This window comes from Sardina pilchardus, chromosome 24, assembly GCF_963854185.1.
Source record: "Sardina pilchardus chromosome 24, fSarPil1.1, whole genome shotgun sequence".
In the NCBI taxonomy this organism is placed as follows: Eukaryota; Metazoa; Chordata; class Actinopteri; order Clupeiformes; family Clupeidae; genus Sardina; species Sardina pilchardus.
Genome location: NC_085017.1, coordinates 1,024,109 through 1,037,245, shown reverse-complemented (window position 1 = coordinate 1,037,245; position 13,137 = coordinate 1,024,109). Strand labels below are relative to the sequence as shown.

The 13,137-nt window shown below is 45.2% G+C and overlaps 1 protein-coding gene across 1 annotated transcript; it reads right to left on the bottom strand.

Moving 5' to 3' along the window:
• Nucleotides 1-402: 402 nt before the first annotated feature.
• tmem222b (transmembrane protein 222b) lies at nucleotides 403-11,991 on the bottom strand. The gene is made up of 6 exons (XM_062529764.1): nucleotides 11,861-11,991; nucleotides 9,792-9,876; nucleotides 7,147-7,178; nucleotides 6,718-6,814; nucleotides 6,406-6,536; nucleotides 403-4,656 (listed from the first exon to the last, which is right to left on the bottom strand). The coding sequence occupies exons 1-6, from the start codon at nucleotides 11,977-11,979 to the stop codon at nucleotides 4,569-4,571; spliced, it is 552 nt and encodes a 183-aa protein (XP_062385748.1). The 5' UTR covers nucleotides 11,980-11,991; the 3' UTR covers nucleotides 403-4,568.
• Nucleotides 11,992-13,137: the final 1,146 nt, after the last annotated feature.

Below are 13,137 nucleotides of genomic sequence, written 5' to 3'. Positions count from 1 at the left end.
TCAAAACGGAGACCGTCAAGACATGGTGTATTGGATTCGTCACAGTGGTCTCCTTCAAAATAGTTTTCTCTCATAAAACAATGCGACTTGACCGATTCAATGCGTAGGCCAATTTCATGAACTGCTATCAGATTTGACAGAATAGAACATAGTAGTCCTTGGCAATCCTGATACACATACACTTCAAAGCACAAATGGTTCCTCTGGGTGAAGCATAAGAAAATGACTATTAATTTGTACAATGTAAAATTCTGACATAGGCTACATTTCTAACATATAAATAGTGCTCATCAATAGCCCACTTAACATGTCGACATTATTGGTATTCCTATCAATAACACTAGGTTAGTGATCAGAAATGCTGTGTATTAACATGTGATGTATATTAACTGAGAAAAGCAATTTTGTAATAAATATGATTTTATTAAGATAGTTCCATGTCATTTACAGACATTACAAGTTCACACCATTCCTTAGATTCCTTTATTTGCAGAGCACTCTGGCTGGACAGCACAGCACAGCACTGTAGTAGTTAATCTGGAAGAACCAAGAGGGAGCTGGAACACTGGAATTCCAGAACACTGTGATTTCCTGCCTTGTGTGGAAACCTTTGATACTAAAAAGCTTTTGTCACCTGTTTGAACTGGCATAAATACACCAGTCTCCGCATCCCCAAACCCTGACTCTGATAGCTTATGACGTTCATTTCACCCCAAATCAGCAACAGAGCTTGAGTCTTTTGGACGAGTAGACGGGTGACGAGTAAGGGTAGACTAGACAGTGCACAGCCGACCCATGTGGAGATGGGGGAAAAAAATCAAAGATGACTGCTCTATCATTGCCAACCTCTGGTGACATAACAACAGTCTCCGCCACAGACATGTCGTGACAGTTCAAGTCCTCAGACACAGGAGGCCTCGCTCCTGCCACCACTTTCCCCACACACGTCACATCTTCCAGTTGTTCTTGCTCTGATTGCCTGACAGAAGTAATCAATGCAACTGATTAGCTGAACTCGGCTGATAGCACATCGTGTACATTTGAACCACGCAGACTTTAAACCAGGTGTGTTTTTGAGTAGGGAGAGACAGAAGAGACACACAAGTGACAGAGGAGGACCCTGGAGAAGTGCCGAGAAAACCTCTGCTCCTCAGACACAGCAGCAGAAAAATGAGGACAATGCCGGACTCAAGAACAGGATATTGATCTATCGGCCGCTAATTCACCAAACGCTGAAAACCTCACAGAACCTTCCAGAAAACGTCAGACTCAAAAACTGAGTAATGAGATTACGGTTCTACAGTCAGAGGTGGCTGGGGACGTTCTCACCGCTGAGAGCGACACTGTTAATTGCGAAGAAAGAAGGGAGGGAGAGAGCTTCAGCTTGGGGATATGAAAATGGAAGCACCAAACTGTTTCTTGGGAAGCGAGGCGCTCCAGGTAGCTCACCGGCTGCACAGCCCTGTTGCTGCGCTCTCTAGTATATCTCTGTCGGCACATGAGAAGGAGATAAATCCTGCATTTCCTAGTTTAATCTATTGCTCCGCGACAACCATTTGTTACAGGCAACTGGGTCAAAGACACTTCCACAAAGCAGGCTCACTTGAAGAGAGTATTACAATCTGTTAACTGGTGTACACAATCTACACGGATAAGATAGTAATATGTCAGCAAAAATACATCCTTAAAAATAGCCTCTAGATAAGAATTGTATGTATAAACGTAGCTTATATGTTGCGATCCGTACAAATGCAGTTATGCAGTATTCAGTAATGATATGCTGCTATTGAGTAAACAAAAGGTCTGTCAAGAGACGTCTCTGCCACATTCATGGAGAGATGAGTGTTGGGGCTGCCAATGGCTGCCTGGCTAGCACTAAAGACCTGCACAGACAGACAGACAGACACACAGACACACACACAGACACACACACACACACACACACACACACACACACACACACACACACACACACACACACACACACACACACACACACACACACACAAATGCAGGCATGCTTTCATGCTTACAATTGGCACATGCTGGCATGCAGGCAAACACATGCACACAACCGGAAAGCGTGATGCACACACCCATGTGCATGATGGTGTGTGAACACACACACACACACACTCACACATACACACACTGTCACACGCACAATGTCACATATACACAGACATACTCATTTGCTCAATGAGTCTGTTGTACAGAAGCCTGTTAATGCTACATATGAATGACTCTGTAGTCTCACCAGAACAGAAAGGTAACTAGGTCTGGATTCAATATTTACAAAAAGCATCAACCACCAGAGTCACAGGGTCAAGTCAAGTCCAACAGTGTTATCATGACAGGCCTATCAGAGCATCATGAAAAGACTATAAATAAAAAATAGCTCACCAAAAAAAATAAATAAAAAAAAAATGAAATCGAAAAGAAAAAGTTTATAGTTATTTAAACTGTGCTGGACAAAGTGTGGAAACAAACACCTGCCCACACCCACACCCCTCCCTGCAGCAGCAGCAGCAGCGGCCGAATCCAAATGCCTGACGTTACCAGGGAGGAAGAACAAGAAGTGGCTGGGAAGAAAAGACCCCGAAAGGCCCCACGTGAGAACGTTTTGGCCGTCGGCATTTCCTTCCCATGGCGTCCCCCCTCTAATCTGGTGGCGGGGTGCTGGGAGCCAGCGGGGGCTGCACTCCTCTCCGCTCCTCTCCCACTCAAGGAGGGGGACTCAGACGCGGCTCTCCACCGACCTCAGGACCCGCCGACTACCTGCTGCTTCTGCCGCTCCAGCCAGAGAGGGAGAACTGGAGAGAGGAGGTGGAGGGGCTGGTGGGAAGGCTAGAGGAGGGGTTGTGGAAGTGGGGTGTGGGTGTGGGTGGGGGGGTCAGTGCTTTTTCTGTTTGATTCCAAACAAAGGGGGGATTTGATTCTGCCACCGAAGCCATGGCAACGGGTTTGGTGTCCTGGCAATCGTGTAGGATTACAGCGAGTTCAACTGGTGTTTGGAACTAAATGGAAAGTTAATATGTACAGTCCATCGAGGCTACAAAAAAAGAAGGGTAAACAAATGAAGATTGACATCATTGTCAGTGTCCTACACAGAACGCCGCGAGAGAGCAAAGACAAAAAAACAAAACAAAAAAAAAAAAAAAACCTGCTGTAGAGACAGCCATTGAGTTCATTTGGGCACAGACTCGTATTCCTAATCCTGGAACCATGTGGATACATTGAACATGGAGGGAAGAGCAGACTTTGTTTTTTCTATCCCTGGCCTAGGCACTGGCTGCATTCATTAGTTTCATGGATCAGGGGATGAAAGAGGCAAGAAAGGAGGAGAAGGAGTAAAAGAGGGAGAGAAAAAAAGCACAGCTGATGAAGAAAAGGGTCAAAGCGTCTTTTCTAGAGTCGGGATATAGTTATAGAGTTGAGGAGAATGAAAATGAAAAAAACCTGGACCTTGTCATCCTCTGCTTACGGCCCATAGACAGACATCAATGTCACTTTCTTTTGGGAAGGGGGTGGTGGGGGTGGGGTAATTTGGACAGCGCCTGCTGATGGACTAAACTCATCTATTCCCACTTGGATTCATGTTGATTCCTACTCTCACACTTGGAAAACGCTGGAAGACAACAAACACACTTGATACACTCGAAGCACTTCATGCGCACTGCCATCAAAAGCCACGGCTTCAGCTCGTAATAGTTACTGGTTACTATCGTACCAAACAGAATTTCACACAGTCAGAGCACAGAAGCTTCTTTAGAAAATCCAGAAACTAGTCTGTGTTTCATATAATAGTAAACTTGAAGGCGAAGTAAACTAGAAAGCATTTGAAATTATTTAACAGCGTCGGGGTATGCTAGCTGCTCGCTGCTTGTTGTAGTGTACACATTCACTAATGTGGCAAAAGAACTCAATACGCACACCAAAAAATCTAATCAAAAAGCTAAAGCCATGCCAAACTGCAGCATTGAAAAGGGAAGCTACAAGAGCCGCATCAAACCAAGCAAAACGCAACAATCTCACCAGAAGGCCAACATGAGAAACTGAACATTAAACATTATTGAACATTATTAAAAACAGATCACAACCACTTTGTAAAAGGCATAGGCCCTCCTCCTGTACCGAAGCAACAGAAGGGATAGAAACCTCCAAAGAAGGTGGCTACTAACCGGAGCCTCTGAAATACAAGCAAGTCACTGAGTTGAATTCTCGAACACGCGTAGCTGTACTGACTGTCTTCAGTGGCGTCGGCCATGTCTCTGTACTCTCTGGCGAAATTACAGTATATGCGAGGCTAATAGTAACGTTAGCCTCGTTTCATTACACTCAAGTGTAGGGGGTGAGAAGACTGTTATGTAATTGATTTTTTTCCCTCTTTTCTCTTTTACTTCAAATAGCGAGCCATAGGTAGGACACCTTTAAAACAACACCCACACCCTTTCCCTTCCACTGCTCCCCATTAAAGAGGGTAGAGCTTCTCCTCTCCACTAGTCCTGTCCGCCGTCTCGATGAGCCCGTCCCCTCCTCGTCTCTCGTCTCTGTGTGCTTCAGGTCCATCAGCGCAGGTTGAGAGTGAGCGCCACGGCCAGGATCACGCTGAAGAGGATAAGGAAGGGCAGCCAAGTCTTCAAAAACCCAGCACAGCTGCAGAGACAAAAGACAAGACCAAAAACATGAGAGAGAGAGAGAGGGTGGAAGAAAGAACAAGAAAGAGAAAGGTGAAGAGAAAGAGGCAGAGAAAGGGACAGAGTGAAAAAAAGACAAAGAGATAGAGAAAGGTGTTAAAAAGGGCAGAGATAGAGAAGGATAGACAAAGAGAAAGAGCTACGGTAATTGTGTGTTTAATGCACGTTAAAAGAAACAAAACCATATTAATACCATATTAACTGCCTCCGTGTATTAACCTCATAGCTGAAGACATTTTGCAAAATCGATGTATTAGCCGTGGCCAACGGTTGGGAAATGATGGTACATACATGAAGACAGAAAAAGAGTTAAGAATACTAGAGAGTATGAGTGAACGCAAGCCAGATAGAGAAAGCAAGAGAAGAACTGGTAGAGAGGTCACATAGAGAGGGAGAAGAAGCAGGAGAGAGAGAGAGAGAGAGAGAGATGAAAGAGACTACAAAAGAGAGATAAATGGAAGTAAAGGTGGGAATATTCCACAAATGCAAATGACCATCAGAAAATCACCCCCGCAAGTCTAATGGGCACATAGCATTTATAATTCAAGGAATGAATAATAATGTCACTTTAGCCAGATTTGTGGGCCTAAATCGTGACTGCACATTCTAGTGTGTGTGTGTGTGTGTGTGTGTGCACACGCTCGTGACGGTGTACGAGATAGAGAGTGAGGGACGTCACAGGGCTCTCTGCATCAGAAGTGTAACCATGACAACCAAGCCCCAGAGGTTATGGGATGGAGCAGCAACATCATCAATGGACATCTGTTTCTCTTCAGCTCGGCTGGCTGATAACACAACACTGACCGCAGGTTATGAATGCCTTTCCACGCCATGCACTGACCCCATCATTTATTTTATACACACACAAATGCACACACACGCATATGTAGCCAGCATGGTGGAGATAACCAACCTGTCCAGCACCGGACTTAAACTTCCAGCCTCGGACAAGGGAGATGGGTGCGTGTGGCACCATCCCCTTTGGCCTCTGTTACACTCTCTCCCTTACATTACATTATCAACAGCAATTGTGCAACAGCTTCCCACCTCTGGATATGGGAGGTGAGGTGGTTGTCCTCCTGACAGGGAGGCTAAACATTTACAGCTACAGTGTATTTTCCCCTGCTTGGATTAAGCCTAACCCTAGACTAAAAGCGAAATTCAATGAGAATCTTCATTGAAAAAAGCTTTTAGTGTGCATTAGTGTGCAATGCCTTCATTCAGAACAGCAAACCATTTAATAATTTCCCTCACTCTACATCTCTCTCTCCCTCTCTAAGAACAGTATCTCTCTCTTTCTCTCTCTCCCTTTCACTCTCTCTCTCTCTACCCCAGAACAATTTCTCTCTCCCTTTCACTCTCTCTCCCCTTCTCTCTCTCTCTCTCTGTCCCAGAAAAGTCTCTATCCCCTTTTCACTCTCTCTCTCTCACACAGTTCAGAGTACAACTGTAAGTAAGAGAAAAACTCAGAGGATGTGTGGATGCCCTTGGCAGGTGGTGACAGTTCCTGCCTCATCACATCTCAGTGGATGGAGGGAGAAAGGGAGAGGTCTCTCTCTGTGTCTCTCTCTCTCTCTCTTTCTCTCTCTCGCTCGCTCTCCCTCCCTGTTCAACGTGTGGGCGTTTCTGACATTCAGAATCAGACCTCTTGTGACGAACGGCTTGTCCCATGAAGTGCCCCCCCTGCTGGAGGAGCGTGGAGCCTCACCTGACATGCTTTCCGTGGATGAGGGCGAGCAGGCAAACGTTGATCATGTTCCACGAGGTGCTGTTGTCGTAGCGCATCAGGTTCAGCGCCATGGCAACATGTGAGTGACAGTTGTCACAGCAAAGGTTGTGCTGCAGGGGACAAACAGTGGTGCAATGTAGTGTCATCTCTGGCAATCCATAGGAAAACATACAGGTGTTAGTACACATACACAAATACGCAGACACACACACACGGACACACACATGCATGCACACACGTACACACACACACACACACACACACACACACACACACACACACACGCATTACCATTCTGTGTTTGTACTCCTCAGAGGCATCATGTACTGCTGTGTCCCAGGCATTGGAGCCACTGGCGTAGACTTTGCTTATGTCAAGCATCCAGTACCTGCAGAAATAGCCAGCCAGAACAGAAAAAAATCCCCTCACCAACCACACTCGCAAATACACTACAACCATGCACTGCCCACAACAGCAAAAACTCCCTGGCCACTCTTCAAAGCATCATTTAAATGATGCTGCTCCCTGTCTCTCCACACACACACACACACACACACACACACACACACACATTGTGGTAGGAAAAACGGAATAATAAACATCTCTTTGATATGCACTTCCATGAAGGCATTATGGTTATTCACTGTCCTTGAAGGACACTCTGCATTTCTGTCAGGAGTCGTCAGCACAGAACCGCTCCAAGGAATTTAATGAACTCACTTAGTGGGTCTTCCGAAGGCCATGTTGTCCTCCTGAGGAGAAGCAGCAGAGGAAAACATAAAATAAGGTCATTTTAAACACATAATCTAATATATATGATAATTACATGTTCACACACTTAAACAAGACAAACAACATTTTTGAAAAGCATTGGTATCGTTTCACTTTCAAGTCTAGCTTGGGGGTTTAATGAGAGGGGTGTTGGGGGGGGGGGGACACTTCAGTAGTCATTCCCCACCCCAAGCAAAGCAAAGCTGGTCAGGCGATACTGCAACGTCTCCTCTCTGATCACCCAGTGTGTGTGTACTTCCACTCCTCACCCCGAGCAGAGTGAAGCTGCTCAGGCGATACTGTAAGGTCTCTTCTGGGTGGGCGAGAGGACCCTCCACCCCTCTCATGTTGCCCCCTCTCACCGGGAGCTCCCACTGCTGCTGGCCTCATCCCTGCAGGGCATGCTGACCACAGGGCAGATGGATAGCAGTGGTGGCAGGGAAGACATTCCCTGTGTGTGTGTGTGTGTGTGTGTGTGTGTGTGTGTGTGTGTGTGTGTGTGTGTGTGTGTGTGTGTGTGTGTGTGTGCGCGTGTCTATGTGTATGTATGTATATGATGAGGTTGGGGGTTGGGAGGTAAGTATGATTATAGGCTACAATGGTGGAGAGACATTCCTGAGTCCGTGTGTGTGTATTTTTGTGTGAATTTGCCATTTGTGTGTGTGTGTGTGTGTGTGTGTGTCTGTGTGTGTTTGTGCGTATATGTGTGCATTTACCATCTGCGTGTATGTGTGTGTGTGTGTGTGTGTGTGTGTGTGTTTAGGTATACGATGAGGTTGGGGGAGAAAGGTAAGGATGATCTAAAGAAGGAAAGAGACTTTTCTCCTGTGTGTGTGTGTATGTGTGTGATATGAGGATGGGGGAGGGTGAGTGATACTAACGTTGGTGGAAAGATGTCAGCATTTGTGTGTGTGTGTGTGTGTGTGTGTGTGTGTGTGTGAGGGTCCAGCAGCGTAAAGCCCTTCCCTGGGGGAGGGAGTGGATCTAGAGAGAAGTGTGGGAGTCACAGCAGGATGACGCTATCCCACCACAGAGGCATCGGAGGTTCCGATAAAAGCCATGACCCCTGGATGACCCCCAGGGAATGTGTGTGTGTGAGTGGTGCAGCGGTGGAGCAGCAGGAGAGATGAGCGCTGTTATTCCTTTAGTACTCTGCACCTTCGTACTCTTTAGTACGCTGCTCTTTAGAACTTTATTCTTTAGTACTGTTTTTCTTTTTCTATTCTCATAAGTTCAAAGTCCAAGGGGTGCTGTGGAGCAAAAGTGGCTACAGCATCCCACATGAGCACCCACCACATATGAGCCCAACACGGGTCATTTCCCCGTCCCACCCCATCTGTCTCTCCCACTCACTTTCTGTCAATCTCTACACCGCTCTTTGTAATTAAAGGCTTAAAAGCCACATATAAATAGAAAGATAGACTGGTAGACCGATAGACCGATAGATAAATAGATAGATAGATAGATAGATAGATAGAAAAAGTTATGCTTTTATATACTGGTATTTAGCAAATGCTTTTATCCAAAGCGACATAGACCAATTGTCACGTGGTGAACCGGTGATGTTGCAAAGTGCAGTTGCAACTTGAAACACTCTACATCTTTTTGAGGTGCAAACTTGTCCCTTGCAACCACTGTATGAGAAACACTGTCTGAGCCTTCTGTGAAGGGTGGAAGTCACAACTTAATTCAGGCTATGTGACTGTAGTAGTTGACAGGCTGCTAGATATTCCTGAGACTAGACTAGTCATCGATTAGTCATTGCTCAGTATTCACTAGATAATTCACTCAACCAAGCAAATGATATTTTCATAACTGTGTGCTACCAGAATTTTAAATTCCGCAAATGAAACAGTTGTATAGTCTGGGCCTCCAGTCTCTGTGGTCTGTGCTGATTCTCTGAAGCTTTTGGCCAACACAATCCACGTGGGAACGCTTTTTTCCCTTCTTCTTTTGGTTTGTCGGGGGGTTGGGAGATAACAGCATGTTCTTGCTGCTGGAATGTTAGGGACTTTTATTGAACCACACACCACTCTCCATTGGATTTCTAAGGTCTCGGAGAGGTCGTCTGTGACGATGTGACTCTGCCACCTTTTGCTGGGAAACGAGGAGAGAGACACGGCGACATTTAGAGTATCGGCTGCTGTGGCTTGAGTCGTTACCGTCTCGCTTCAAAACCACCACCCACCCAGTCTGCCTTCCTTTAACAGGCTTCAAATGCCATGTGTTTTTAGGGCTTCCAGCACATCCCCACGGCTTGATTAAGCCCAGCCCAGGCCCCAGCACTGGTTGCTGTCTGTATTGCAGAGGTTTTTGTGGAAGGCAAGGAAGGCCTGGTTGTCAGATGCTTGCTGTCCTACCAAACGCTGCAACTGCAACATGACTTCATACTGCAACAGTCATCGTAACGACCACATCTACTGAGCACCATTTGGACCTTAATCAGCTAGTGTCATCTGTTCAGTGCTGGGTTACATCCAGTACTCTTCAAAGCCATACCTCGAATTACATGCAAGATGGTTAGAAAGTGTAGCCGTGTGGTAAACTGAAGGTGTCATATGAAAACATGTGTCTGCGTTGGTGGTGGTACTCACTGAGACAAAGTAGGGCCCTGCAAAGTCTCGGATCACGCCCACTGAGGTGCAGATTCCGATGTGGCCTATAAATGGCAGGAGCCATCTGAGGAGAAAATGGAGAAGAGGAGTCATGCTGGATGTTCGGGAAGACCACAAATTCACCACTGTCACAGCAGAGAGATGACAAGGGGTATGCAGGGAAATTTATCTTACACAGACAACAACAGCATACATACTTTACAGATTAAAATTATTCACACCCACTGAAACACGAGAACATTGTACATTGCAGCTCTTTTTGAGACACATGCATAAGGCTCCTGGTTCAAATATTGACTACAGGTCCCTGCATGGTTCCCACTCTGTCGAACGTAAAATTCCATGCCTTCTCCCTGACAAAAACCCTGAATATCTATGACTTACTATATAATGAATGAATGGTACAATATACTGACCAATAATTTCAGAGCAGCCACACAATGAAGAATCTTTTACTTTTTTAGACGTGGTGATAAATAAATTGTCATTGAATAAACAAAGTTAGGCAAGCAGTAAAGCTTATAGCCAGATATACACCAATTCTGTATGGATATATTGTATTAATGTAGTTTTGCAAGTCAATTTTAAACTGCTTCAACCAAATTCCCTGATATTCCATGACTTTGCCCCAAAATTATACAATTCCTTGACTTTCCATGTCTCCAAAATGCCATGATATTCCAGAAATTCCATGACCCATGGGAACCCAGTGATAATATTTGTGAGCTCATATAAGTGTCGTAAGAAAGAAACTTTCGTATAGGATATGATATCATATAGGATATCATCTGTGCAGCACTGATTCTGGTAGTATGGTTCACTATATAATTCAATGACGATCAGTCAATACCCTGGTTTTAAATGTGTTGTATCGTGCTAAGTTCAAGTGTGTTGTTAAACACGTGGTATGTGTTGTAAATGGTAGGACCTATATTGTTGAATATGTGACCAGCATGGCAAAGTGGAGTAGGACAGAGCCAGAGCAGGCATCCTAGATACAGTTCTGTCCACCCAATTAATAATATCTGGTGGCTTCCTAGAAAGAGAGCACTTGACCTAGATAACATTAAAAAAAAAAGTAGTAGAGGTGGGTGAGCTTGGGTAGATGTTAAATAATGTTATGTCTGTTGAATAATAATATTAGCTAGTCTTGAATGACCTTCCATCCTTCAACTGCAGAGGCTTGTACATCTACATCAACGTAGGCTATGACTTATTTATGGGGTTAAATCTATATAGCCTGGTCACCCTGTCAGATGAATACAATGCAGGGGATGACAAACGTCAGATGCGTTCCTGGAATTCCAGGAGGAATGCGTTTGTGGGGGCACTTGTCACAGCGGAAGCGATCAAACGACGTGAATGCAGATGTATCACCCAGCGCAGAGGTACAATAGCTACAGTGTCCCGCTTGGGGAGAGAGGGGTTGCGAGATATGTGACAGTGGCACGCTCCCTCTCTCTTTGTAGCACCAGAGGGGGCCGATGGCTAACAACAGAGCACAGTTTTAGCTGCATTGTCCTCGATACAGTAGGCTACAAAAATGCAGACATTATTGCCATACTGTAATGACAACTGATGGCGCACAGAGATTAAAAACAGGACTGGAAAAACAATAAATAACATTCAAGAGTTGTTATAAAGCTGTTCCCCTTAGGAAATGCTTACATATGAAAAGACAACCCAACAGGCTACTTCTGCGACGTTACCCCTTTGTAACCACATCGTTACAAAGTTACGATATCTGCCTGTTGTCACCTGAATTCTGTCTGATAGCCAGGCTACATAAAACACAGCACTAGCCTCCTACCGATAAGCTAACAACCAACGCTTAATGTGAAATCGAGATGGCTATATCACATGGCAAATCTATTACGTGTAGTTTTACATGCTAACTATATCAACGTCAGTTAAACTCTGCGTATCCAACAATGGCATTTCCCCTGTGCTGTCACGAACTCATCCCCGTCAGCGCCGGGGAAAGGCAACGGCAATTACCACCGTGCACTTAGAAAACACGAACATAGGATGCTCACGATAGCACTCACGATAGAACAGGTATAGGCGTCCAGACAATACAGTAAGGATAGCGACTTGTAATTGGATCTATCCTCTCAACAGCTATGTTATAATTCTTCGTAGTCTCTATTTCGACCACATCCGCCATCACCAACAGTGAAAAATGAACTTCATTCGTTCCGCTTCCTGGCAGCTGCTCTCGCTGATAAGAGCAACCGCGCGCTTCCGGGGTCCCAGCAAGGGAAGTTTCTGAGGGAAAGGATTCTCTCATTAATAGGCCATCAGTGTAATGGCGTGTGAATATCAAAATATTGTACATCTATTTAGGAAAACTAACCCATTCAACGGTTGTTTTCAATGGGAAAATTGAATCTCATAATTTCCCAACGCTCTCTTTTTTGTTCATTCAGAGGCCCTTAATCACGGTTCAACACACACATTAAATGAAGAAGAAAATGCAACATTTTGACAAGAAATGCTCTCTCTCTCTCTCTCTCTCTCTCTCTCTCTCTCTCTCTCTCACACACACACACACACACACACACACACACACACACACACACACACACACACACACACTCTCTCTCTCTCTCTCTCTCTCTCTCTCTCTCTCTCTGTCTCTCTCAACCAGCAATTGGCATCTTTGCTCTATAGGCTACAATATAGGCTAATAGACGTGTTTCAGCTAGAATAGAGCTCACTTTACAACTGCAGCTCAACCTGCATGTCTAAATTAAATTGTGTGCGTGAAACAGTAACAGTGAAACAGTAGGCTAAATATGGATAAGATTACAAGAAGAAAAATGACAAGAAGAAAAGACTGCACTGTTACAGTAAGCCCTTCTCAGCCTAGATTCACATTTCACTTTCTCTGTGTTAGGCTTGTCCACATGCATGCAATTCTACTTAAGACAGTGTCTGCTTATAGGCCTACATGTAGGCTAATGTTATTTAAGTCACAGAATTATGTTCTAATTTTATGATTGCATTCTATGCTGTGTTCCATGAGCAGAGGATTCTGGGGTTGCTATAGCGATTCATCTGGGCCTGGTGAGGAGGAAATGGAGGCAGCGGCGGTGGCACCCGTGGGAGAGAGGGACAGCGGCTGCACATCCTCCCCACTGGCCCCCATTATACGTGACAGGTGATATATGGCGCAAACAGCGAAAACAAACTACTCAGCAGAAGCGGGCAGACGTTGATAAACGAAGCCGAGGTGACACAGATACCACGAGCTCATCACTACGGCGCCAGGGGAATTCTCCCAGCGAAACGCTGCCGCCAGTGTCACAGCTGCTTCAATAGC

Excerpts from the sequence above, each read along its gene's own strand:
- tmem222b (XM_062529764.1), bottom strand. The coding sequence starts at position 11,979 with ATGGCGGATGTGGTCGAAATAGAGACTACGAAGAATTATAACATAGCT. Across the intron at positions 7,179-9,791 it reads CAGGGCCCTACTTTGTCTCA|GAGGACAACATGGCCTTCGG; the intron begins GTGAGTACCACC and ends GCTTCTCCTCAG. Across the intron at positions 6,537-6,717 it reads AGGAGTACAAACACAGAATG|CACAACCTTTGCTGTGACAA; the intron begins GTAATGCGTGTG and ends TGTCCCCTGCAG.